Raw genomic sequence first — 25,650 nt, 5'->3', positions numbered from 1 at the left:
GAAAATGTATAATTATCCTAAAATATATCATATAAAAGCCTACATTTGCATTGTAATTGTAAATAACATTTGCTCATGTGCAGAGCAAGGTATATAGTCTGAGAAAAAACTGTTGATTTCAGGTCAGCGCTACTGGGCTCAAAAAGGTGGTCAAAGACCACTTTCTCCAGAGCTATCAACACCCTGAATACCAAGAAAACAGTACACTACTATACAAATTGCACTCTGTGAAACTATGTTCTTTTATGTAGCAATATTTATTCAATTTATAGTTCATATTTATTTAATATGCAAATGGGAGCAACGCTGCCAATTTTATTGTATACCAGCTATACACGTGACAATAAAGGCGTTCTATTCTTTTCTTTCTATGGTTTGCTTTTTGACAAGATGCTTATCCGTTCTATGGGTTCAATGAAGATTTCTACCTTATCCTGGTCAACGTCACTGTCGGCAGTTATGACAATTCTTTTCTCCACCCGGGTCTCTGAGGAGCCACTTTTTACAATCTGATTCAGAGAATGAGGCAAATGCTGCATGTTTTAAAAAATTCAAATAAGAGAGAAGAGCAGATCAAAAATCAGTGGCTGACCTTTGAGATGTGTGTAGTGGTGGTAGTGACAGTGGTGCCACTGATGGTTTCAGAAGTCTGAGAGATGGACACTGAGCTTTCTTTCTCCTCTTCTGTCCCATCAACTGCACCCTGAGAAAGACAAACAAAAAACATTGAGCGAGCAAATGAAAGAGAGAGAAGGAGTGAGAGAGAATGAACCAGCCAAATATTTGATTAATACTAATCAATATGTGATTAATACTAGACTTCACTCGATCACAAATTTTGGTGCCGATCACAATCGCGAGTTAAAAATAACTGATCAAATCTAAAGAAAAGAAAATGTCTACCTAAAGAAAATACCTGTATACCGCTTATCGATAAAAATATGTATACAATACTTATGTAATAAAGCTTTTTTTAACCATGGTTTAAAAATCTTTGCCATGCCCAAAACCGACAAAGCACATGTTAAAATATCAATGACCGGTAGAGAGCATGGTAATGTTAACTGAACTGATGGATGCAACAATTTACTGTGATGAAATTACTATATTGCAAATTAATTACTTACAGTACCAATACTGCAAATACGGAACTGATGCTACAGCAAATAGTCCAAAAACACTATTAAATGAATATTTATACAAGTGTAAATTAACGGTGTAATGTTGCCCGTCAAAACATTGGTACAGCATATAAGATGCGGAATGGCATTATTGATCGCTCCTCAAATTATGATTTAACAGCCGATCACCGATACGGCATGAAATCGAAAATGTAAGCCAATCGCGACCAAGCCAATAAGAGCAGCGTAAAGTCTAATTCATGAAGTCATCAAAATTAAGAAGAAATATTCCATATAAGAAATATGGAATTATTTGGTGAACAAAATTATGCTGGTCAAATCAGAACATGTATAAAAATTAAGAACAGGTGTGGCCAGGTCTGGTCCTCGAGAGCCACAATCCAGCCTGTTTTCGATGTTCCAACCAACACCATCAGCATGCTTCTCAGAATCCTGATAACGAGCGTTAATGTCTTTGAGACCATTTGAATTTGAAAGTGTCTCGGAACATTTGCTTCATGGCATTCTTTCTGACATTTTTGTTTTGCGGTGTGGTGGAGATTTTTCCAATGTACAATGTGTGCCTTGGTATCTTCGAAGGCGACAATAAGTACGGAGTTTGTTGACCATTTGACATCAAAACGAATGTGGACATGGCTGTGATGGATATGAAATTGAAATTTTTCTAAATGTAGCTGGCACCTATCTTTCACACAGTGACAGACATGGTAAACAAACAGATTCATTGTATTCCAGTGGGAATGATCATTTCATGAGCATCAACCAGGGAGGATATGGGGCTCTGGTCTGGCCTTTTCCCTAGCAGAACTACTTACACTTTGCTGCTGCATCTTCCTTAAGGTGACTAATTGAGAACGGAAGTGGGCGAGGCCGGTTTTGGAGCCCCTACCTTTGCAGACTCGTAGGTGACAGTCTTGGTTGGGACGATAGGGACTTCTGTTGTGGAGATGCCACTGCTTAAGGAGTTGGGGACAGCTGTGATGGTGACTGTCTGGGTCTGCACCAAAGGCGGCTGTGGATGGGAGCATAGCCCCATGAGTGGCCGTTTAAGCAGACACTTTGTAGCCCACAGCAAACCTCTCACACCATGCATGCCTTTTGAGGCTATTCCCACAATGGGTCGATTCACAATGAAACAACCCCTTCTACAAAACTTCCATCACCAGTGATTATGATAGGAAATCAGAAAATGTGAAGCAAGGGTCCCATAAATGAACAAAAGACAGAAAAACCAAGATGGTAAAAGTTAGATGTGCACCATCACCATATTTGAGAGCCCCAAGCACCAGTGTGCAACAGCTGCGGTATTGTTAGTAACCATTACACATTGTCTTTGCAACAGTGCTACAGTGAAGAACAAATGTGGCAAACACTGAAAGTAGAAAAAAAGTTTGTAAAGGGACAGAGAATAAGCCTGAAGAAGACAGGAGGCTACCTGGAAGCTGCGTATGACCTGTGGACCACCGCTCCTGAAATAGGAAGCAGTGGACGATCCAACTACATTCCCAGAGCACTGCGAAAATCTGGGACACGAACATTCTTCTTTCTGGGTCTCATCTAAATTTTTACTGCTGGGCTCAAGAGAGGGATGCAGTTGAACCAACTCCATCTCTAACTTTGGTACCAGGGATGACCCAATCACCACAAGTGCTTCCTGATCACATGACTTGTCAAAAGGAACTCTGGGAGCCACGGAACCATGGCTAAGGCTCATTTCCTCGAGTGCAGCCCTGGTCTCTGAACCTCTGCACAGGGGACTAACGTGCAAGCTCTAAAAGAAAAAGGAAAAATGCCAATCTGTTTAAGTGATAACGATGTGAATACACCATGTGTACTGCAGTTTGTACATCCCTTTTCAAAAGGTCTTTATACTGTATGACATGCTAAGGCAAGATGAACAACATTGCAAAGCTCCATCCTAACAAAACATGGATGTGTAGCTGGTATAAGTCTGTGACAAAATTCCAAAAACCAAAGAGACTAATAGGTGATATGACACCAAACAATACAGCTTGAGATACATATTTTATTATTAGTGGGACAAAGAACCCATCCATATTCATTGTGATGATCAAACCTATTCTGTATGCCTTATTTCCTCAAATAGTGACCTGAGAGCTGTAGTTACCCAAATGCAGAGTACCTCATGTCTGTTGATTAGACAACTGAGAATTTTTCTCTCTGCTGCTGCTTTCTGAGGCTGGTCATGTGACCTTGGCAAAGTGAGCCATGATAGACTATTACTTGAGTCCTGAGCAAACTGTGTTCCAGTCGTCAGGAAATTGTACAATGGCCACCCTGGGGTGGTAAAAAAAACTGTGTATTTCACGGCCTATCTTAAAAAAAAAAACATTAATGCAAAGGGAGATATTTATGTTCAAGAAGCCTGCTGATTTATTAAAACATGGCATGTATTAGATTAGAGGCCACTATTTGAGGATACACGTTAAATAACACCAAAAAACAGGCAGTTAGAAAAAAAACACGTACGCTACCACTTGGTTGTTTACAATCATTAGACAATGATCTACTATGATGATAAAGCCATGTTATTCTATAAAACAATTTTGTTCTGTGATTATACAGAGATTTTTTTTAAACTTTTTTCTTTCACTAACATGACCATTAACTTGTGTATACCAATTACATTTCAATAAACACCTTGATACATGATATAATGCACACTAAAACAAAAGAACAAAATGCATGAATACAAAACGTGTGATGTATAAATGGAATGCTTTTTTTTCTTTGGTCATGCATGAGGACTCATGCAGTTAATATACTGCCTTTACCAACAAAAAAATAGCTGCCTTGCGAATTTTCATCACAGAAATAATACGCCGTGACAAAGATTTTGATGAATGTCTCAGGATACCAGGCCTGATTTCAATAAAATGCCCTTTGCTTCACAGTGCGAATAAAAGTAGGTAAAAGAGAAGAGGGGAGGCAACATAAGAAGCTAAATAAAAATCTATTTGATAAAGTGTCCAGCAGAAAGTCGGAGAAGGTGTAAAAAGAGTGTTGGATTCAATTCCAGTTCTAATCCGTCTGTTTGGGAAATAGCAAAGTGTTTAGAAATGGAAAAGGTGGCAGTCTCGTTCCATGAAGGAGAGGGGAAAAAAGTGTGCCTTCTCAGGTGGAACAGAAGATGAGAAATGAGCAACGCAACGGTGATGTCAGAGCGAAGGCGAAGGACGGAGAAGAGAAAGCGAGATGGCAAAGGTGATTTGGGTTCAGTCTCCGCAGGTCACACTCACGCCTGTGTGGGACTTCCACAGAGTCCAGACGGCCCCTCAGCTGCGTTTGGAGTAGAAGTCGAGCAGGGGGCCGCGCGGGAGGCGGGTGACAAACTGAAGGGGGTGGGAAAGCAGGGCAGAGAGATGAGAGGGAGGAGTTTTGATGGCCATTGAACGAGCAAAAATGCCAAATGTTAGTAGTATTTGAAATGTATGTAACCAAAAGGCAGGTGTTTGATTCTGTTTGCAGCTCATGCTTTTCCAAGCATGGGACCGCTAGCACATGCATTTCAACATGCATTTTCTCTTTTGCTTTTTGTACTTCCATGAACTATATCTCACTAAAGTTTCAAAAGACAGAAAGTCATCCTCACCTTTACTATTCTATACAAAAAAAAACTTACTGTGTGTTTCTATTTTATAGAATGTACAGTTAGAGACTTCTTCTTCCAAGTGTTTTTTTAATGTATTAAATAACACTTTTTTGGTGGCAGTAATCTAATCTGTCTACATTTGTTGTGATTTTTATACTCAATATGGGTAATATTATTTACTTAGTGCGTGTCTCCACCAAATTAGATTTGTGTTCAAGTACAGACATTATGCAAATAGCTAAACGAGATCTACATTAGAACATATCGCAAGCCGATCGTCATTCATCAGACAAACAATATTGGTGTGATGTCTAAAATCCGGTTATGCTAGATGTAATTCAAAATGACCATGTATTGTAGTTATGATTGAGTTACCAATTTTGGCTGGAGGAGTAAAAACATTGAGCACAGCTGTGAATCAGACCTTCTCTCTTCAGGAACAAACAAGGCTTGGGGAAAGCAGCAGTGAAGTGTAAAAGCAGCATAGGAAGAAAAGAGTGCGAACAAACAAGTCGCAGAAGCAGAAAGAGTATGATGAAGACACAGGGCACAGGGAAGGAAACTTTACTGTGTGCAAGAACGTGCAAATCCACCGGAGAGAGGGGGTCATATCCCGTTGGACCATGCGTAACATCTGTCAGCATGCGATGCGGACACGTCAGAAACATCTGATGCATGTGTGATAAAGCATGTCGATAGAACACCAAAGATGCCTCATCCACATCAGACACATTACATCAGCGAGTATTTATAAATGCAGACCCTATTCAACCAGCCCACCCACAATTCTTCATCAAATCATGCGTGTGCTGCATCTTACATGCCATTGCCATAAAATCCAAACATGCACACGCAGATCAAACCGTCAAATGAAACATCTAACAACCGAAAAAGCAATCTGGAGGAGCGACATTATATACCATTTCACTCAATTGGAAAATAAATAAATAAATAAATAAAAAGTCTAACTTGCACACTGATAATAGCACTCGCGAGTGATTCTTTCCAAAAACACACAGCAGCCTTGATAGCTGTCAAACTATGAGGAGATGGTTGATATCTGATGGTAGGCCACATGCATATATGCATCACATTTTCTGCATTTCATGAAGGTGTTTCACTTTTTAGTTTCATTTCATACTGTGATGTGTGATTCCATGCCTGAGACTTACCCCATCTGCACTGGGCTGACCGTTGACTCCCAGAGTCCGTAATGGTGAGTGCGTGGACAGACGCTTGTCCCATTCACTGGGCCTGGGCTCTGGCACAGCTTCCATGAAGTTCCTCTTCAACTCGCTGATACTGGCGTGATGCCTGAGCAGGTCCTCCTGAGGCTTGTCAAACTCCTACAAAGGGAGAGGCCAGGTGAAGAGAAGATGAGCAGTAGGGTGAATGGAGAGAGATGACCCAGAAGGGTCAGCCAAAATAAAAAAGAGAGGAAAGAATGAGTGGAAGGGAGTAAAAGAAAAGATTGAGGAATATGGGTAGGATGAAAAAGATGGGCGGGGAGTTGTTAATCAGAACTTCTTTACCTTTGGTATAGATGTGATTAAAAATGATAAGCAAAGAGCAGAGTTAGTGATTCAGTTCCTTCAGAGTGAACGTGTTGAGTAATCTGGATTGTTTTTTTTTTTTTTTGTTTTTTTTACATGATTCATCAATTGGTTTAGAATCATTGTACAATGAGGGTTCCGACATTTGTTCAGTCAAAGATATTCCAACCTTCACCTTGATTTGTCAAACAGACTTGATTGCAAAGATTCAAATTAGACTTAATTAAGTGCTTAGGGTCATTGCTTGCAAAAATCTGGAAAACATGCTTCAGATCAACAAGTAAAAACTGCAGTCATGACACAGGTGGATCACCAGACGGCATTAACAACAATGAACATTGAACATCTCTTTAGATGTGCAATCACACATAATGTAGCCAAAGCTTTAGAAAGGAGCTAGTTTGGTGCCTATAGCAACTCAATCGTGAAATGCCGCAATTGTAAATCTTAAAATATAAAAGAACAGAGCCATATAACAAAGTAACATTTTTCATATTTTTTAATTTTTAATTAGAAATTAAAAGACACTAAGTTAAGATTCAATTAGGAAAATCATTTTAGTTGTAAAATTGCAGCACATGCAATTCAAGCAAATTAGCAAATGAGATGGCAAAAGCACGGCGAAAGAAAGCGCTAAAGCATAAGAGAAAGATCCCAATGATCTACTGTAAATCTCAGCACGGGTACAAAAACTCTGCAGCATACAGTGCAGATGTACCTTCTTCCATTTGTATGTTCCCAATTGATTAAGACATCTACTCACACAGCACAATATCTTATAATGGCACAATGTGAAGCGCTGATGACGTATAAATATACAGCTGCACTGTTGAATGTTAGAAAACGACATCCATATACAAGCAGCTCGATTGGTTTGTATCTTCATGCATTTGTCTGAGATGCTGTTCCCTAGCATGTAAATGAGCAAAATGTCAGTGTCGCTGTATTAATGAAAGGCTGCGATTCATTCTGAAAATCTCCACCACATACTGTAGAAAACTTTCTATCATAATAAATTTATAGGCAAGAAAAGATGCCAGGGATCTTGTGTTTAAAAACAATTTCATTTATGTTGTAATAATATGGTAACTTTTCTGTTTCGATTCATATTGTGAATTAAAATATCATGTTTTAAAATTAAAAAAAAGATTTAGCAGTGAAATAATGAATTGATTAATGGACAACTAATCCATAATTATTTTTGATAAGTGATTAACCATTTAGACACCTAAAATTGTCCAAATCCTCAAAATCCTCAGAACTCTATTTTTTAATGAAGAGATGAAAATTAAAGCTTTTTTGTTCAACATCTTAATAATTAATGAATCAACAGAATAGGACAGATTAACCTTACATCTTACGTCTAAATTCTCTTAGTCACCGGTACAGGTATAAGTATCGACTTTTGAAACATAACATTTCCCAAATAACAATGACAGATCAAATTGAAGAAACACATATACCCTATTATAGATATTCCTTTAAGATTTCCGTGAATTTTGGACTTCAAGTAGCTACTTATACCTCATGCTTTGATTTCTGTGGTTTATAGTGGAGTGCAGCTTATCTGCATTTGTTTTTAACAAGCCACCAGGGGGCAATCTCCTGGTAAACAAAGGGAGACAGAAGAAACTACTGATTTTGAGTTTTAATCACCACCAGGAGCTCTCAACTTGTAAACACCACTGGCATATTTATTTCTGTTGGGTTGGTGCAGAAATCTAACAATTCTAGTGTGTTGGTGTTATGTTGAAAATAGATTGGTGCTGCTCTTCTTTCTAAACGTGCAGGCATATCAGGCTCTGTTGAAGGCATGATGTTGCGAGGCAGTTTGGAAAGAAACTTTTAAACAAAGACAAAAATGTACCCAATCGAAAAAACAAGCAAAAGAGGGCCGATATTTGACAAGTACCGACACTTTGAAATAAGGCCGGTTATCCGCATCGCCTATCCTGAGTTATTATCTTTGGTAATGTTAAATTTAATGTCTTAAGATGGATCTGTAGGTTTCAGAGTAGTTTTTTTTTTTAACTGCTTTTAATCTTTATTACAATCATAATCTTCGTAAATCTGAGTTAAACTAAAAAACACTTTGCTCTAATATGTCGTGTCTTTCTGGATCCTATTGCGAGACAGACTGAGAAAAAAAAATCTGCCTGTGAATCATGCTTTGCTTGCTGCCCATCACTAGAAGGGTAGTTTTACGGACTGCCAAGCACAATGAGTAAGAGTATCAAGAAAGACGGCCCTATTGGTAGAGGTCTTCAGCATTCAGCAGCACATTCCTGAAAAAGGTGGATTAGAATTGGCATAAACACACATTTGTTTAGTAATCTAAATAGCCAATCAGATGTGCTGGAAGCCGATGCGAGTTTAAAAACAAGCCTAAATGCAAGCGTGATATGAAACAGCAGCCAGTGCGCCAAGAGCAAGAAAACAAAGCGAGAGACGTGACATCTCCAGTGGGGATACAAACCTCCAACATTAAAAGGCTATGTCTCATATAAATTGAGTCACCCTCAATTTTCTTAGCTCTTTTCTGTGAAAAATGAACAGAACAAAAAGGGAGGAGTCAGGGTGTCAGTTTTCTATGAAGGTAGCTACATGTCAGACATGCGTAACATGACGCTCACTGAAGTGTTAATTAAAAACAAAGACAAGGAGCTCCAAAGAGTCAACATGCAAAGTAGCTCTGAGGCTAAGGGACTTAGGCTAATGATCAAATCCCGACAGATTTAAGTCCTCCAGTCTTATGTTGAATAAAGAACCAAGCATGTGTGGTGACATTGAGATTTAAAAGAAAAAAAAAAAGGTTAACATGCCCTGGTTTACAGTAAGTGCACAGTATAGCCATGCAAACACATCTCAGGGGTTGCAGCAGCATGCAGTGGAGTTTAATAATGTCGTTAAAGACAAATGTGTGTATAACCTTGAGGCAACAGTACAAGTACATAGTACATAGTACGTAAACATGGCTTGCAAACGTTTTATCTACTCTTGAATATTCTATCTAACTGAAGATAACTTGAACATGATATGGTTTTTCTACATGGATGCATTTGGGAGAAAGATGAAAATTATTGTTTTGGTCAGTGCAAATTGTAAGCAGAAACGGCAAAATGGCACACACGGCTAAGAATCTGACCTTTCGCAACTGCACCACCTCTCTGCTCGTGACCTCAGACTGTGAGGAGATAGGGACACATGTTAGCAATACCTACCACTTGTTTTTGAATGGAAATATGTCTCTGAGGCCGGAGTCTGACACTAACCTGAATGTCCCCATTGATAGACAATGTCAGTGAGCTGTCAGTTCTCTGGTCATTCCATACTGCTGACTACAGCAGCAAAAGACTTAGTTCAGAGGACAATCTCTAACTGGCATTCAGAATTTTATTTCCCATTAATGAAAATATTTTTATGAAAATCCCTATTTTTGAGCAATTTCATGACGAATTTCATGAGGCAGGAGTTTTTTAATGGAATACTTATCAAATAGTAAACACTTAAAAGTACACATAATTAAATGATTACCTTGTCCTCGGTTTTTGATGGCTCAACAACTTCTAAGGTGACCTCGAGCTTCCTTTCCTCTTTGATTGCTGTTCTGATTGGAGTGGAGGTCTGAGGCTGGTCGAAGGGTGCCATTGGAATTCCAGCTTCTGCCAGAGCAGCTTGGGAGAAGACTGGAGCACTGACAGGTCGGGCGCTTCTCTGTGTGATCACCACTAAACAAAATACAGAGTGAAAGGGAGCTTGTATTAGAAATCAATGGGGAAATCAATCTATTAAAAACCACGCAAACAAACAAACTCCACCAGGCCTGTCATTATTGAATCTTTTTAAAATAAATTACCCTATCGATTATTCCATCGAATAATGGTATAATCGACACTCCCCCTCATACCCTCCTAAAGTAAACAAAATGTATACAGTAGTTTTTTAATGAATTTAATATGGATTGGTGTGTGTGCGTGCCTTTGCACCATTATGTGCGTTTGCAAGAAAGGTCTGTCAAGAAAACACAAACAGGGTTCGGGTGGAGCTTTTGGGGTGGATATTTTGAGCCGACCTATCTTTAAAGTCAACTTACCTGACTAGTTCAACTTTTTGCCCCAGCCCAAAATGCCACACTGCCAAATTCTCTCATTGTACTTTATTGCAAGCTTCGAGGAAAAGCACACATAATGGCGTTTACCTTACCTTGAATCCTCCTTCGCTGGCAACTTCAGCAGGGTTCACACAAAATACCACAGTGGAGAGAATAAGAAGCTGCAGTACAGTTCTTGTTAGAAAGCAGCATGACTGAGAATGCGAGCTTAGGACACAAGAATTTTTCAATCTGGATGATAAAAGACTTGTCAGACATCCTTGATAGATGGGCACCCATCATCCATCTAAGATTCAATGTTAATAAGCATTGGTCGAAAAGCAAAAAGCAAAACCATGTGCGGGGAGCACATGAAAGACAGAATACCTGGCTTTCTGGAGCCAAAATCTAGTAGAACAAACCAATCATCATGGACATGAGTGTGTTTGAGGGGTTGTCTTTCTTTCTGGATCTGTTTCTCAAACTGGAGTCTCTCAAAAAGTGAAATTTTTGTTTTGGTTTCAGAAGTTAACACTCTTGGAACCTCTGCCGGGAATCTCGAGCGCTCAGGGACAGCAGCTATTTCATAAAATATCATTCAATACGTTAGGATACAAACATTTACATTGAACTTGAACAACCATAACGTATGGAGCCAGTTAAAACCCAAATACGGTAGTTGCATAGACTGAGCCAGTAATGTGATAAATGTTTGCATAAAGGTCAGAGCCATTTCAAATATACCTGTTCTCCTAGGGGCCACATCTAGAAGAGTAAACCAATCATCATCTGTCTTTCTCCCTACTTGAAATGGCTGCTGCTCTTCAATCCACACCTGCTCCGCTACAGTAACTTTCTGCAGTTTTTGCTCTATGCCTGCAAAAGCTTTTGATGCAGCTACGTTGGGATACCTTTGGACAGGTTCAGCCGCTATTGTAGAATTAAAAAACAAAACAAAAAGTCAAATCATATTTAGCCACTTTTTTTTTTTAACTTAAATTTGAAAGGCATACCTGGTACTTTCATTGAATCTAAAATCACAAACCAGTCATCATCCATCTCTCTTGGCTGCGGTTTGATTTCAACTAACTTCACTGGAAGCCTCATTTCTTCCATGCTGGATTTTTGTTTTGTTGCTTTCACTGTGGTCATGTCAATAATACGCTCAACCACACCAACTGATAGAAAAAAATATGTATATAAAGTAGACTTAAAATTGAACTGGATGTGGTGGTTCTGTATAATAAATTAGTTTTTCATGTGTATGTTAGATTTAAAATTTGTTCATAAGGATACATTTAGGGATGGATACCTGATGCAACAGGAGGTGTCTTTTCTAGGACTGTTTGTTGTTGGAAAAGATCAAACCAATCATCACCATCTTCTCTCCCTGATGTTGGTACAACTGGCCTTATTTCTGAAATTCGTGTCTCATCAAGCCTGGTGTTCTCACCAATTATCACCTCTTTCCAAGTTCTAGTCTCAGTTGTTAACACCTGCACCTCAAAGGGCTTCCTTATAGCTGGAGTAATTTCAACACGGGCGTCTGGCACAAGCAGACAGTCACATGGAAAAAAAAAACAACGAATACTTCTATTGGCCAAGCAGAGACAAAAAGCTTTGTAGTCAGTGTGCAAAACACAAATGATATACCTGGTAGTAGTATAACTGCCTCATCACGAACGGCTTCAAATATCACAAACCAGTCATCATCATCTCTCTTTGGCTGTGGTTGGGATGGATGCTTTCTCATCTGGTTCAACCCAACCGGTCTCAACTCAAAGTCTTTTACTTCAACCATGAGTCCAACATCTGGATCAATTTTAGCTGCCATCGGTCGAGTAACTATTTCACATGTGAAAATTAGATTCCTCTAGCGTTTTGACATATGTGTGAAAACCACAAAAAAGAAAGTGAGATGTGGATACCTGGGGGAACAAAGGTGGTTTTTCTGGGAACAACATCCAACAGTAGAAACCAGTCGTCTTCAGTTTTTATGACTGATGGGATTATTTTCAACTCTGGATACATTTTATTTGAAGCCTCTTCTTTTTGGAGCATCTCTACAACCTCTACTCTTTCTTCAACCATAATAGAAATGCATTCTTCAGCATGAGCCTGAACATACCCAGCACGTGTCACTTGACAAAAAGAAGGATGTGAAGATATTTAATCAGTGACGGCTCCAAACATTAAGGCAGATCATGTAGGATGTCAGCAATACCTGGTGGTACGAACTGTGGTTCTTTGGTGGAAACATTCAGCAGTAAAAACCAATCGTCATCTATTACTCTCAAACTGGGTGACAGCCTTGTGGCTTTGTTTTGACTCAGATCCTTTATTATTTCTTCCTTTTTGATTATTACATCATTGACGGGTTTGTCTCCAATTTCAACTGTCACGTCAGTCGGAGCGACATCTTTAGCAGGCACATCAACAGCAGCTACAACAAGAAGAAGGACTCTCTCAGGCCCTACACATTGTTGAAGGACTTTTAAATAAAAATGCCAGCAAAGCATAACATGTTTGCTTTAGTAAAGCTGTGAAGCCAAACAAGGGACTTGAGCAATACCTGGTGCTACATAAGTGCTGTCTTTGGAAACTACATCCAGCAACATAAACCAGTCATCGCCTCGATCTTTCACCGGCTGTCTTTGGATTTCTTGAAGATATGTTGGTATCTCTTCCCTTATTTTTGTCTCTTCAAGTAGTACCTGCCTAATTTCCTCGTGCTTTTCAACTACAGACACCGAACTTTCTGCCTCCCTTTGGCTTGGTTCCTTTAAGGTAACTGAACAAAATGCATGATCATAAAAACGAGGCACAAGAAAGCTTAAGTGTTTAGCGAAGCAGCACAGGAACGCAAACGTACCTGGTTTTACATTTCTGGGAACACCATACAGCAATACAAACCAGTCATCTTCTCTTTCTAGAAAGATCTGCGATGATGGAATGTCTTCCACCAGTCGTTCTTCTAGTAAGACCTTTTTATCCGCAACTGCTGTAGCCACCGATTTAGATGTGAACAACTCACCCTCATCCAATGAAAGAGGTTTCACTGATGTAACTGAACAGGGTGTAGAAACACAAATAAATTTCTTGGACATATGTAAGAAACAAAGGTTGCACCCAAGTTCAAAAGGAAGCGAAGCTGGTTGACATTAGCAGAAAGCCACTGATAAGAAATGCATTTCAATTTCCATCTACTCCAAAAAGAGCAAGCATCAGGTGAGCAATTGTATTATAGTTAGTGCTACATCTGCAACAAATGTCAGAAGACTTAAATTGATGAATGCAGAATGCCATAATACTGTACCTGATGGTTTGACAATAGGCGTGTATGGAGGACGACCAAAAAGCACGGACCATATATCTTTATCTTTGGCTTGGAAAGATCCTTCTTCAATCTCAGCGCTTTCCTGCAATATTTCGGTCTTCAATCCAATCTCACCGTGCAAGGATGTCTTTTCTGAGATTATCTTTAGAAGTGTATCTTCCATAGCATCAATTCTCTGTGGCCTCTGATCCACAAAAGCAACTCTCTTCTTAGTCCTTACTACTTTCTCATAAGCTACTTGAGAAGAGATATTGACAGGAGGAACAATAAACTTCTCCTCTACCTCATCTTTCCATTCTTCTTCAATCTGACGTAGCTTCTCTCTCAGACTATAATCAAACGGATGCTCAGCTTTTCCTTTTTTAGCATAATTTTCCTCGGGCAAAAGGCCTTTTAAAAATACCTCTTTTATTTGTTCCTCTAATTCATCTCTCTCATCATCATCATTCATCTTATTCACAGTCATCAAAGAATTTTTCAACACAGTCTGTATTACAGATTTACTTTGTTTCTGAATTTCCTCCTCCTTTAGTTGGGTAACTTCTTGTTCCCCTAATTCCTCTTCAATTACGTCCTGGATCCTATCTGACATCACTTCTACTTCTTGGAGCCTCTCTTCTAAATCTCTAACTTTCCTCAGCCTCCTTTCCAAATCTTCCATCTCTTCTAGCTTCTCCACTATTGTCACCATGTCTTCAAGCCTCTCAATAAACTCATCTGTTACTTCTTGCTCTGTGACACACTCAGACTCCTCATCTGTTACCTGGAGCTGGGCTGCGTGGAAGAAAAGCAGGAATTGAATAGAAAAGCATGATGTAAAAATAAGTGTTCTGTCTCAGTAACAATATAGAATGTCTGCTTGCAAATCATACCATCACTCAGTGATTCAGGCTTATTGACATTCTTATACAAGAACTGGCTGGGGATTTGATCAAAGTAGAGGAACCAATCATGGAGTCGTTCCTGTGCTGGTTGCAATAGCCTGTCAATAGAGCTCTTGTTTTCCAACCTGAGCTTTCCTAACAATATGAGAATACAAATAATTTACATCAAACGAGCAAAAATACAGTAAGACAAAAGCATTAATAAATGCATATTGAGGACACCTGTGGAGAAAAATATGCTCCTGAAGCTAGCAGGCAATACAAATGCTCATACCTGGCTGTTTTACAAAACCAAAAGATGGAGAAAATGGAAAGGGAGGGTCTCGTTCGACCAGGGTCGACCATTCATCTTCCTTTCTTGTCTGTAGCTGTGCATCAGATGAAAGCTCCCACCATGGCCGACTGCCGGCCTGAGTATTCCAGGACTGAATAATTGTCTGTCCAGACTCACCTCTGGCTGTGAAGAGGACATGGTGGAGTGATGCCATTATGTGATGATGCTTGCTGGTGTTTCAAGTTACGTGAAAAACATTTAAGCAAGATCTCGCTGAGTCCATTGAGCGGAGGTTAGTTGAGAAAGCTAAGTGGACTTTTAGCACATATGCTACACCCAAAAGGGTAGTGCTATTTGAAGAAGTCATTGAAGCAGCAACAGTAAGAAAAAGGGGAGCCAAGTTAAGATGATGAGCACACGGGCAAAACAAACATCAAGCTGCAACTTCCGAGAAGGACGAAAAATAAAAATAAAAACAATATCAAGCCTGATCGAGTCAGTGCATTGAGCAGTGACCAAAGACACCCTGGGACCACGCCAGGGTAAAGGCAAAGTGGTTGACTGAACAGGTTATTGAAGTGACATCAAACATGGTAAAGCAGAGATTGGTGCATTAAATGAAACAGTCTATCCATTAGTAAGCGCAATGAACGTAAGGACACAAAGGCTAAGCTCCACATAATTCCAGGTACCTGGAAATTCTAGGAAAGGGTGGGGGCTTTCGGAAACAAGTATCGAGGACCAGTCATCAACCTCACACCTGGTTGATGCTGTGAGGCTCTGGAGAGCTGTTGGGCCCAAAGAAGAGTATCTTTCCGTATCTGTGTTTATTGATGAAACGCTTGTGTAGCACAAAGGTAGGGCTCCAAAACAAACAGTACCTCCATCTAAATTGCGGGAGAGGCGTTTGCTTGCAGAGCGTGTGAAGCGAGGAGCAGGGCGGTCGATCATGGAACTGGCTTGCCGGGTCTGGGCCTGGGTGCGCCCGCTGTATCTGAACTTGGAGCCCAGGATGAAGCGACGTGACGAGGGAGGCTCGGTTGTTGAAACCCTGACGAACAGATGCATTTGTTCTACGTTCATTGGCCATCAAAGCAACAAGCCTGGAGACATGATTTAGAATTCCAAAATTGGCAGTGTTGTGTAACTTTGTAAGCAACAACTCTGACCCTTAGATAGTTCGTTCGAAGGTCAGGACAAGTGCACAGTAGCTGGTCAAATGGACACGGAGCCAATTTCACGGATTAGGCTGTAGTTAGCCAATTATGCAGCGGACAGGCATGTGGGCAAGATGAGGGCATGACATTCAAATGGGGCAAGATCAACCTGCTCTTACCTGAAGAAGGTGTGATGTTCAACGCAAACTTTCCACAACTTCTTGGAGGCTTTGTAGTTTGGTAGTTTGAACCCAATTGTGCTTTCATACTGCTCTTGCTGTGTGACAAGAAAACCAAACAATTAAGGCAGGGTCAAAAAGGGTCACATTTGGTTGATCACATTAAGTCTGCTACGCAGCATGAAGCATGACATTTACCCTGGAGCAAGGTTGCATGAGTACATTCTAAAACCCGTGTGGTCAGAGCGGCGGCTAAATTTTATTTCAGTAAAAAAATAAAATAATAATAATAATAATAAAAGTACAACTACTATATGAATACTTTATATTGCCTCACTAAAAAGTAAGAGTAAAGTTTTAAGTTTTGGGAGTGTGATCTGATTTACAGAGAAGTCCCAGTCATGATATTCTCCTGTAATTCAGCCTATTCCTTTGTATCAAGGGTTGTGTCTAAGCAAGAGAATAAGGTTAATTGCACCCTCCCCAAACACATTTGACAATATTGGAAAAAGTCTTTATGTACAGTACTCTTCTGCGCACACAAGGACTTTGTAGGGTCACTCAAATGAGTCAAAGTTTACAGATAACAACAAATATCAATTACAGTGGACCAAAAAAATAATTGGCTGGGTCTCAAAGATACACTAACAAACAAACTCTATAATTAAGCAGAGGAACAAATAAAAATGTGTATTTTGATTTACTTCAGATGGACGGATCTTAATGAAGAAGCTGCTGCGTTTGTATGAGATCTTGAGAACTTTTGGCCAAGGGAAACGGTTGATTCTCAGTTTGTCCTTATACACCATCAAACCACCAGAACAAACTCCGAGTGTAATGTCAACGCCATCGAGATCCTGCAAAAGCACAAACACACTGGTCTCAGTGATGCAAGAAATTACAAAATCTTGCATTTTCAACTTTCGTCCACTGAGGGGCAGACTTTCAAACACGACGAGGTCGAGCAGTTCCAAAGTGACTTCAGTGAGATTACAGACATCAATTTCATTTTGTAATCGAAATGTGATTTGTAGTTTGTGTGTTCATCAGCCATTCTCATCAAGCCATTAAACTTGTTTGGCACCAGGTCGTACCTTGGCTTGGTGAAGGTCCACACCATACATAGCAAGTTTCTTGGCATTTTCCAGGAACAGCATGTCTGCTTGGGCTGGAGTCATAGACCTTCCACAGAAAGAGGCAATGGGTTATGAATCAAATTTTGTAAAACCAGTTCAGATTCTTCAGGTTTTTAAACCTTCTGGAGGCTTACCTATAAGTACGATGTAACTCCATCACCTTTTCCTCCAGCTCTTTGCTCTGTCCAGGAGCAAGGCTAAGATCTTTAACGTAGTCAGCTCCGTGAAATTCCGGGTCATAATCACCAAGCTCTGACTGTGCTGTGTAAGAGCCCAGCAGGGATAGGGTGACAAAGGAACACGGAAGAACCCCACGCATGATGTCCTTCCTTAGTTGGAGACACAGGTAGTACCTGGAAAAGAGCCGAGATTATAATATATCAAACACTAACAGGTCAGTTCACATTTTTGGGGCAAAAAAATACATTTGTCTCCACTTAGGAGGATCACTAATTTCATGCACTATATCCTCACTATAAAACCTAGAGCCCAGAGACTGTTTCATAAAAGCTTAAACAGTGCACCAAAGTAAAATTCACCTGGTGAGGTCTTCAGTAAGCTGTGCCGGGTCAGGAGGATAGAACTTTATGTTGAATGTAAACTCATAGACAGCACCTGGCACCTGTTTCCGGATTTCCTTGCCGGGTTCCAGCCATGTCTGATGAAGGAAAATGTAACCTCTCAGTAATTCACAATACATTTAGCAAACACTTTAAATTGTTGCCAGATGTAATAGATTTAATTCGGAAGAAAGAAATTGTTTTGCTTTATTTTACTCATGTTATAAATATTCCAAACCCCAGATAAGATTTATTTTTCGTGAATGACATTTGTACACTTAGGCCCTTAGGTTAGGTCTTTTCTCATAAGCGAGTGGCACACCAACAAAATTCAAATGAGAGTTAAGCTTTAAACTGACCTTGCTGGTTGGTGTTTCCCAGTGAGCAAGGCCAAAGTAATCTTTCTCCAGCAGGTTGAGGTTGTCGCACACTTTATTGATGAGTTCCTGTCCTTTAGCGTGTTTCTAAATGAGAAGATTGCATCTCTCAGAAAGGAAAAACCAAAAAGTTGTGAGCATTCTGTACATTGTGTGTGTTGGCTTACGTCAAGCTCACACTCGTACTGAGTGTCATCCAGCAAAGTAACTTTGCACTGAATTGTTTTCTGTCGTTTGGAGCCTTTGGCATCATCACCCTTCTTGTCTGTCCTCTTTTCTTTAGGAGGCTTTTCCTCCTTGGGCTCCTCATCTCCCTTTGCTTCCTTCTCCTCTGTTTCTTTCTTCACCGCACCCTCCTCCTCTTCCACTACTGCAACATCTGGATCCTCCTTGATTGCTGCTTCTTCCTTGGGTTCCTCTGGAGCTGGCTGGGAGAAGGAGAAAAATTGAAAAGATTTATGCATATGCAAGTATGAATATTGGGGCTTAGTAACATGAATATGCATTCAAATCTGCGGTTTTTGCACCGACCTGCATTTCTGCACTGCTGAGTGAGTGCTGATCAGGAGGTTGTTCAGTTTCGGGCTCAGTTTTAAGTTCAGGCTCTGGAGCAGCAATAGGTGCTTTCACACGGGCCTCACTTGAACTTTCTTCCTTCTTTCCTTTTTTCACTTTTTCCTTTTTCTTCCCTTTGTCTTCTTCCTGTTTCTCCTCTGCCTTCTTCGTGCCCTTCTCCTCTTCCTTCTTTTTGGGCTCTTTTGATTTGTCCTCTTCTTTTTTGGGGGCCTCTTTTAATTTCACCTCTTCTTTCTTTTTTGCCTCCTTGGATTTCTCCTCTTCTTTCTTTTTGACCTCCCTTAAAGATTCCTCTTCTTTCTTTTTGGTGTCCTTCAGTTTTTCTTCTTTCTTTTTGGCCTCCTTCAATTTCTCCTCCTCTTTCTTCTTTGACTCCTTCAATTTTTCCTCCTCTTTCTTTTTGGCCTCCTTCAATTTTTCCTCCTCTTTCTTTTTGGCCTCCTTCAGTTTTTCCTCCTCTCTCTTTTTAGCCTCCTTCAGTTTTTCCTCCTCTCTCTTTTTTAATTTCTCCTCCTTCACCTTCTCCTCCTCCTCCTTCTTTTTAGCCCTTTCCTCCTCTTTCTTCTTTGCTTTTTCAGCTTCTTTTGCCTTCTCTTCCTCCCTCTTTTTCTCTTTCTCCTCTTCCTTTTTCTTTGCCTTTTCTTCTTCTTCTGCTTTTTTCTTTGCTTTTTCTTCTTCCTTTTTCTTCACCCTTTCTTCTTTTTCTTTTTTCTTTGCAACCCGTTTATCAACTTTTTCCTCCTCTTTGGTCTCCTTTTCCGGCTCTGTTTCAGTAGCTTTATCTTCTGTCCTTTTCTCTCCTCTTCCCTCCAATTTTTCTTCTTCTATTTCTACAGCGTTCTCTACCTGTGCATCTTCTTTTTGCTCTTCTTCTGTCTCCTCTTCTTTCTTCTTGTCTTGCTCCACTTCTTGTTTCTCCTCAGCAGTTGTCAACTTCTCTGCATCCTTGTCCTCTGTTTTCTTCTTGGTTTCTTTCTTTTTCTTCTTACTACCCTTCTTCTCAATTTTCTCTGGCTCAGTCTTTTTTTCCTCTTTTTGTTGTTTTTCTTCACTCTGTTTTACCTCTTTTGGATCCGATTTCTCCTCTGGGAGAACATCCTTCTCTTCAGTTTTTACTTTTTCTTCTTCAGCTTTCTCACCCTGTTCTACTTTGTCCTCTTTTTCTTCCCTTGCTTTTTCAGCCTCAAAGCCCTCACCTTCTGAGCACTGCGAGCGACGTTTAAGAAAAGAGGAAAAGAGTCGAGAGAGGCCTTTGCCAGCAGAAGTTCTGGTGCGAGGCTTCAGCTGCTCTTCCTCGGGAGAGGAAGTTGCATCGGCAGTGCCAGGCTCGGCAGCCTGTCCCTGCGCCTTCTTGCTTGATTGTTCTCCCTCTGGCTCTGACACTGCTGCCTCTGGACTTTGCTTATTCTCAGGTTCGGGTTCAGCTGCACTAGCCTTCTGCTTGCCTTCAGTATCCGCCTCGCTCACGGCACTTGCCTCTGTTGTCATGGTAGCCACTGCGATGGAGAACAAGAGCCCAGTCAAAAATGTAGACATAGGTCACAATACTTTTCAGAAAGTGACAGAGCACAACAGTGCTGCACTTGGAACACAACAAACAAGATTAGGATCAATGGACTATAATCTTCTGTGTCGTAAACATGCGTAATTCTGTTTGGCAAACATAAGCAATAAATAGAAACACTATACCAAACAAGTATGCATATAACATTAGTCAGTTAAAAAAAAATAAACAAACAAAGAAAAACACATTTTTCACAAAAATAACCAAATCATGCTTTCAAAGTTTCATATATTTGTGCAGCACAACAACATTTGCCTCTTTTGTGTCTTCATAGCATTCAGATATTGCATTACTATCACCAATTAAGCAATCCTCTGTGGTTTTATGTTGTTTCTTTCCCCTTTCAGTGGCATTAAGCCAACTGTCAACCACAGACTATATTCACAGTACATACTCAAGCCTAGATATCCTGCAATGCACGCACATGCACAGAACCCTACAATAGCTGTCCTTGTTTGATGGTATGATGAATATCACAATATGGCCTGTTACGGACTCATTAAATCTTACGAATACAAAGAAGGCTTTCTACACTGTGTAGGTGCCTATTAGCGTCGCTTGTACCATCTGCACCAACATTTACACACTAACCTGTGTAGTTCTATCGTCTCACATACCAGAAGTGTTTGATGACAAGGAAGCATGCAATAAAAGCATACAAACCCTAAATGCCAGTGAGGACTGTTTAGGAAAAAATGTATAGACTATTGAATAAATGTAATGTTTTGATACAAAACACACAACACAGTATTTCACATTTCTACTTCAAAGCCCCACCAACTATCTCAAGATACTGGTGGTAAACAAGCTACTATCCAGTCCAGTTATTTAACACATATAACCCTGGATAATTTGAAAATGAAAACTGCTGAAAATGAAACCCCCAAAAAGCCAAACGGCAACTGTGCACTTGACCGCACTTGACAGCAAAGCAGCCTTACAGTTTAATGAACAGGACTTTGTTGGGGTTGTGGAGAGGACAGATTTACACATATTTAGAAAGGTCTTACTTGCTGATTAAAGCCTTTGACTGGCTGAAATAAACTTCAAGCATTATGCAATCACGCAACCTCTGCTGGCTGAGAAAGCTCCCTTACAGTAGCAATACACCTCGTCTGAACAATGTCTTGCCTAATTGGTCAGTGACGTTGCTGTGTTCATGTCTATTGCATGAGTTCAAGGCTCCCTCTGCCGCGTATGAACTAAGGGGGGAGGGCAGATGCTCAGCAGGCAGACAGAAGGGCAGGCCAATCTTCCAGATGTACAGGGTTGCCCCAAAGGGTGCAAGCTTTGGCCTACTATACCATGCATGCACCTCCCACTGGAAATGCAGGAGAGGAGGGAGGACACACACACACACACAATAAAATCCTCTTTAGTCCTCCATTGTTTGTGTCCAGTGACCAATAACTACACTGCACTCTATAACTAATCCTGAGTACCCTTCCCCCCAAGAGACCCCCCATAGGCCTTTTCCCTAGGTCATCTCTCTCTCTATCACACACACGCAGCTATGCATCAGTGATCACAGCCTCCACTGGGTCTTTTAATGCTCTGTCATCTCAATTCTGATTGTCAGGAAGCAGACACACTCGTAATGGAACAGCTGAGCTTGTCCTGCTGCCTCCACCATTTTGAGTTGCATATTTAACATCTCAGCTATAGGCCAGCTGAGCAGGGGAAGCCTCCATCACTTGACTGATGGAGATAACAGGAGTCGTGTTGATTAAATGCAGTGCAGTACCTTCTTTGTTTTTACTTGCACCACAGAGCTAATGAAATAAATACCATGGCGCTGTAAAGAAAAAGGCTGCCCTCAATAGTACATAATTAGTCTCTCTAATGAGGTAAATTATAGATGAAGTAGGCCACCCTCTAGCAAGAATTAGTTGAGTTAATTCTTACGACAGGAACCCTGTGTTTGAAATGTCCTGCAGAACTGAAATTATTCTTTCTATTTTGTCGATCACACTTGTAGAGTAGATTGGATAATTGCCTTTTGCTGCCAATTCATCCAATTTGCCTTCCAAAATAAAATGAAATGTTAAATTTTAAACTACATCTCATGTTGTATGTCACTGACACTTTAGAGTTGCTCTGACATTGTGTACAAAGGTGAGATGAAGCGAGACAGGAGGGCTGAATGAGGAAGAGGAGGAGGTATGGTATATAAATAGCTGTGTGTGCTCAGGATGCTCGGACTCATTAGTTAGCCTTTACTGACGAGCTCACATCTATTTATGTTCACAGCATTCTGCAGCACATGGCACGCATATGCACATATGCACCCATGCTTGCGCCAACTGCATTAATTTCTATAGCAATTAATGCTAATGTTCCCATCTCGCAAACATGAATACATGAATTAGAATGGTGATGCATGCCCTGAACATACAGCTTGTCAATTTAAAGTAAGGAAAGCATTTTACCTTGCCACCAGGAGTAGGCTTAAGGAATTAGCAAGAGTTTAGGGTTAATCAGGTCCAAGTTACTGAGTGAGATTATCTATACTAACCTGCCTCCACTGCCCAACTCACTGTCACCATTAGCGATAGACCATCATGTTTTTTGGGAGACCGATACAGATCAAACCGGAAAATGTTGTCCTAAAAAAATACTGATGCCTGCGTTTGCTTTGTTGAAAGTGTTTATTGAACAATTTTTCAGATTTGCAAATTGTTTTTTGGTTTTTTTTTTGTTTAATGTTAGAAAATAGACAGTTGTTTTAAAATCCCTTTAAAACTTCAGGGAACTCCCAGGGAGCTAAAATGAGAACAAATAATAGTTTTCAAAATAATTTTTGAAGTAATTTCAAAATAACTGTAATTTTAAAACTTTCCCTTATATATTGTGTTATTTTCCAACAAAAATGTTGAAATAAATGGCTCCCAGAAGTTGAAAAAAGTTTCAATTGATAAACTATTAGCTGTCATTTTTATTTTATTTATTTTTTTAAAGGCTGAGGTCGATATTTAACGAATTTCAGAATGTCGATGCAGACAATCGTGCCGGCCGATAATCAGTCTATCCTTGATATCCACAGACTGGGATTTACATTCAGACCTACTAGGTGTGAGGATGCTGCTTCAGTATGTGTTCAAAAGATGTGCGCTGGTGAGGACTGTCAGAGACAATCAGCTGTCATGAGTCATGGGTTTACAGGCTCTGCCCTCCCGGCTAAAAACCAACAGATTAAAAAAAAAAAAAAAAACTGCTAAAAATCACTATTTTTGTCTGAAGACCACACTCCTTATATTAGACTTGCTCAGTCAACACATAAAGTACACAGATGCTGACATACATGCAAACAAGTACATTTGTAGACTGGACTAAATGTTAACTTAGCGCAAACAAACCTGCCTAAGGACTTTAGCAATAGTTACTACATGAGGATTGACTATAAAAGCTATTAGCCATTTGTTTTATAAATCAAAAAAAAAGACTGTAACAATGAAATCTGTAGAGCAATTAGTGCGAATAGACACAATTAGGTGGAGAAAACTGTGAATGGGTACAGTAAACCAAGGTCATTGTGAGACATTACAGCCATTTTAATATTGGATTCAAAGTTACCAAGGGTTGCTTCAGTGTTAACATATCCAAATCCAGTTCCCAATGAATCGATTCACACAGATGGCAAGTGCTGCTGATAGTGTAACATGAACCACCATGGGAAATGAATGAAGCGGCCTGATTGATTTTTGTATGGTTGCTCTGTAAGTGATTCCAAAACCATTTCCAACATCGGCTCAGTTTGCTAGAACGGTGTGTACAAAACTGCAGAGGTAAAAGGCTTCCAAACATGAAAAAAAAAAAGTTCAGATATGGTTTAACAAAAAACAAATAATACCAGTATAGACTTGTTCAATTCATGACAGAGTATATCCATTTGGAACACAATGTTGAAAACGTAGTAAATTCCTGTCATTCACAAGGAATGGGCCAAGCATTTGGAGTTTGTTTATTTAGCACAACACAGTAGTAGTCTAACTGCCCAAACGCATCATAACCCCCAAAAGAGGATTAACAGCACCAAGCTCAGATGGGACCTCAATAACCTCACTCTTACAAAGCAGAGCAACAAACATTGTTCATTATCACTGCTGATTCAGCACTACACTGGAGACCCCGAGCAATGGAGTCCCATCATTGTCATTTTACTTATCCTCGCTGTTTACTCTTGGTGCTGGATGAACCACATGAACCCTGACTGCTTCTGCCTCATCCTGCTCACGTGATATGCGCAGCTTCATGAAAGATTATCTGTCTATATTTATCCAGCAGTATCATCAATGGAGATGAGGCTTATTGGACGGTTGTTGCTTACGTGTTTTATACAGGCACCTTTTTTTAATATTCTGCGCCAAGTTAGGCTGAGCATTTTAACACAACTCCCCTCTTGGGGTGAAAGCAAGTCAAGCAGAAAATTTAATTCAATAGCACAGGCATCTTTAAGACAGCGTGAAGAACAACTGCACGACAAATAAGTGTCATATGGAATAATCGTTATATAAGATGGGGGAATAATAGATCAATACAGTCTAACTGCATTGATACCATCATGTTAATAGTTTACGATGGGGTAGATGTTTTAGAGTGAATTGTCCATTTTATTTTACCAAAACCCTTAAGTATTGCTTTCAACTTCAATGTATTAAACGATGCTGAGAAAAAAAGAAGAAAAAACGCAAATTACTCAGCAATTGCATGTATGTTACGAGGGAGTGAAAACATGCGCTCGCAGCAATGTTAACCCTAAACTCAGGATCAGACAGCGACTACTCAGATTTGTGATGTTCCTTGTCTGGCTAATTTCATTCCGGAAAATAAACAATTCATTGATATTTTTAAAGCCCAGTGCAGCAATACAACATGGGTAGGATTTTTATTTGGAACTTTTATCACAAAGCGCAACTATAGGCGGTCTGCGCTGCACCACCGTGCGGCGGCTATTTAAACCATCTGAGTACGAAAATGGCGCCGAATGTGCGGCAAACCAAAATAAACAACAAACCCTTTGCATCAGCGTCATCGGTGCATGTGGACTCACCTACTGCGATTTGCGCATCAATGTGGAAGTGCAAAGAAGAAGTTAAAAAAAAAAGATAAAATCCCCTATTCGGCACGTTCAGATAAGGAACAATGTTGCGGATCCTCACATGCTTTGTTGTGCTGGAGGTGTCCGACGCTCGTAAAGGGGCGGAGCTT

General features: G+C 40.1%; 1 protein-coding gene across 6 annotated transcripts in view; it reads right to left on the bottom strand.

The window, feature by feature from the left end:
• The window catches only part of LOC148425546 (uncharacterized), a 27,618-nt gene extending 1,968 nt beyond the window's left edge, over nucleotides 1–25,650 (bottom strand). Inside the window, exons 1-32 of one of the 6 annotated variants that reach the window (XM_088411816.1) lie at nucleotides 25,493–25,650; nucleotides 18,834–20,374; nucleotides 18,470–18,730; nucleotides 18,285–18,389; nucleotides 17,905–18,023; nucleotides 17,500–17,718; nucleotides 17,324–17,411; nucleotides 16,934–17,086; nucleotides 16,230–16,327; nucleotides 15,775–15,944; nucleotides 15,586–15,681; nucleotides 14,894–15,076; nucleotides 14,608–14,754; nucleotides 13,715–14,509; nucleotides 13,271–13,465; nucleotides 12,971–13,189; nucleotides 12,623–12,841; nucleotides 12,327–12,539; nucleotides 12,052–12,243; nucleotides 11,711–11,944; nucleotides 11,412–11,576; nucleotides 11,143–11,328; nucleotides 10,786–10,977; nucleotides 9,843–10,036; nucleotides 9,581–9,646; nucleotides 9,454–9,492; nucleotides 8,785–8,847; nucleotides 5,928–6,101; nucleotides 2,578–2,913; nucleotides 2,032–2,154; nucleotides 593–703; nucleotides 429–509 (exon numbers count right to left, since the gene is read on the bottom strand). In XM_088411816.1, coding sequence (XP_088267942.1) covers nucleotides 429–509; nucleotides 593–703; nucleotides 2,032–2,154; nucleotides 2,578–2,913; nucleotides 5,928–6,101; nucleotides 8,785–8,847; nucleotides 9,454–9,492; nucleotides 9,581–9,646; nucleotides 9,843–10,036; nucleotides 10,786–10,977; nucleotides 11,143–11,328; nucleotides 11,412–11,576; nucleotides 11,711–11,944; nucleotides 12,052–12,243; nucleotides 12,327–12,539; nucleotides 12,623–12,841; nucleotides 12,971–13,189; nucleotides 13,271–13,465; nucleotides 13,715–14,509; nucleotides 14,608–14,754; nucleotides 14,894–15,076; nucleotides 15,586–15,681; nucleotides 15,775–15,944; nucleotides 16,230–16,327; nucleotides 16,934–17,086; nucleotides 17,324–17,411; nucleotides 17,500–17,718; nucleotides 17,905–18,023; nucleotides 18,285–18,389; nucleotides 18,470–18,730; nucleotides 18,834–20,366 — 6,969 coding nt within the window. In that variant the 5' untranslated portion in view covers nucleotides 20,367–20,374; nucleotides 25,493–25,650. Of the gene's footprint in view, nucleotides 1–428; nucleotides 510–592; nucleotides 704–2,031; nucleotides 2,155–2,577; nucleotides 2,914–3,154; nucleotides 4,496–5,927; nucleotides 6,102–8,784; nucleotides 8,848–9,453; nucleotides 9,493–9,580; nucleotides 9,647–9,842; nucleotides 10,037–10,785; nucleotides 10,978–11,142; nucleotides 11,329–11,411; nucleotides 11,577–11,710; nucleotides 11,945–12,051; nucleotides 12,244–12,326; nucleotides 12,540–12,622; nucleotides 12,842–12,970; nucleotides 13,190–13,270; nucleotides 13,466–13,714; nucleotides 14,510–14,607; nucleotides 14,755–14,893; nucleotides 15,077–15,585; nucleotides 15,682–15,774; nucleotides 15,945–16,229; nucleotides 16,328–16,933; nucleotides 17,087–17,323; nucleotides 17,412–17,499; nucleotides 17,719–17,904; nucleotides 18,024–18,284; nucleotides 18,390–18,469; nucleotides 18,731–18,833; nucleotides 20,375–25,492 lie in introns of those variants that run through there. The other 5 variants (XM_088411820.1, XM_088411818.1, XM_088411821.1 and 2 more) reach the window with 5 other exon arrangements.

Source organism: Hippichthys cyanospilos, chromosome 3 (genome assembly GCF_059441005.1).
Source record: "Hippichthys cyanospilos isolate Australia breed blue-spotted pipefish chromosome 3, RoL_Hcya_1.0, whole genome shotgun sequence".
Lineage (NCBI taxonomy): Eukaryota > Metazoa > Chordata > Actinopteri > Syngnathiformes > Syngnathidae > Hippichthys > Hippichthys cyanospilos.
This window is presented reverse-complemented; position numbering and strand designations above follow the sequence as displayed.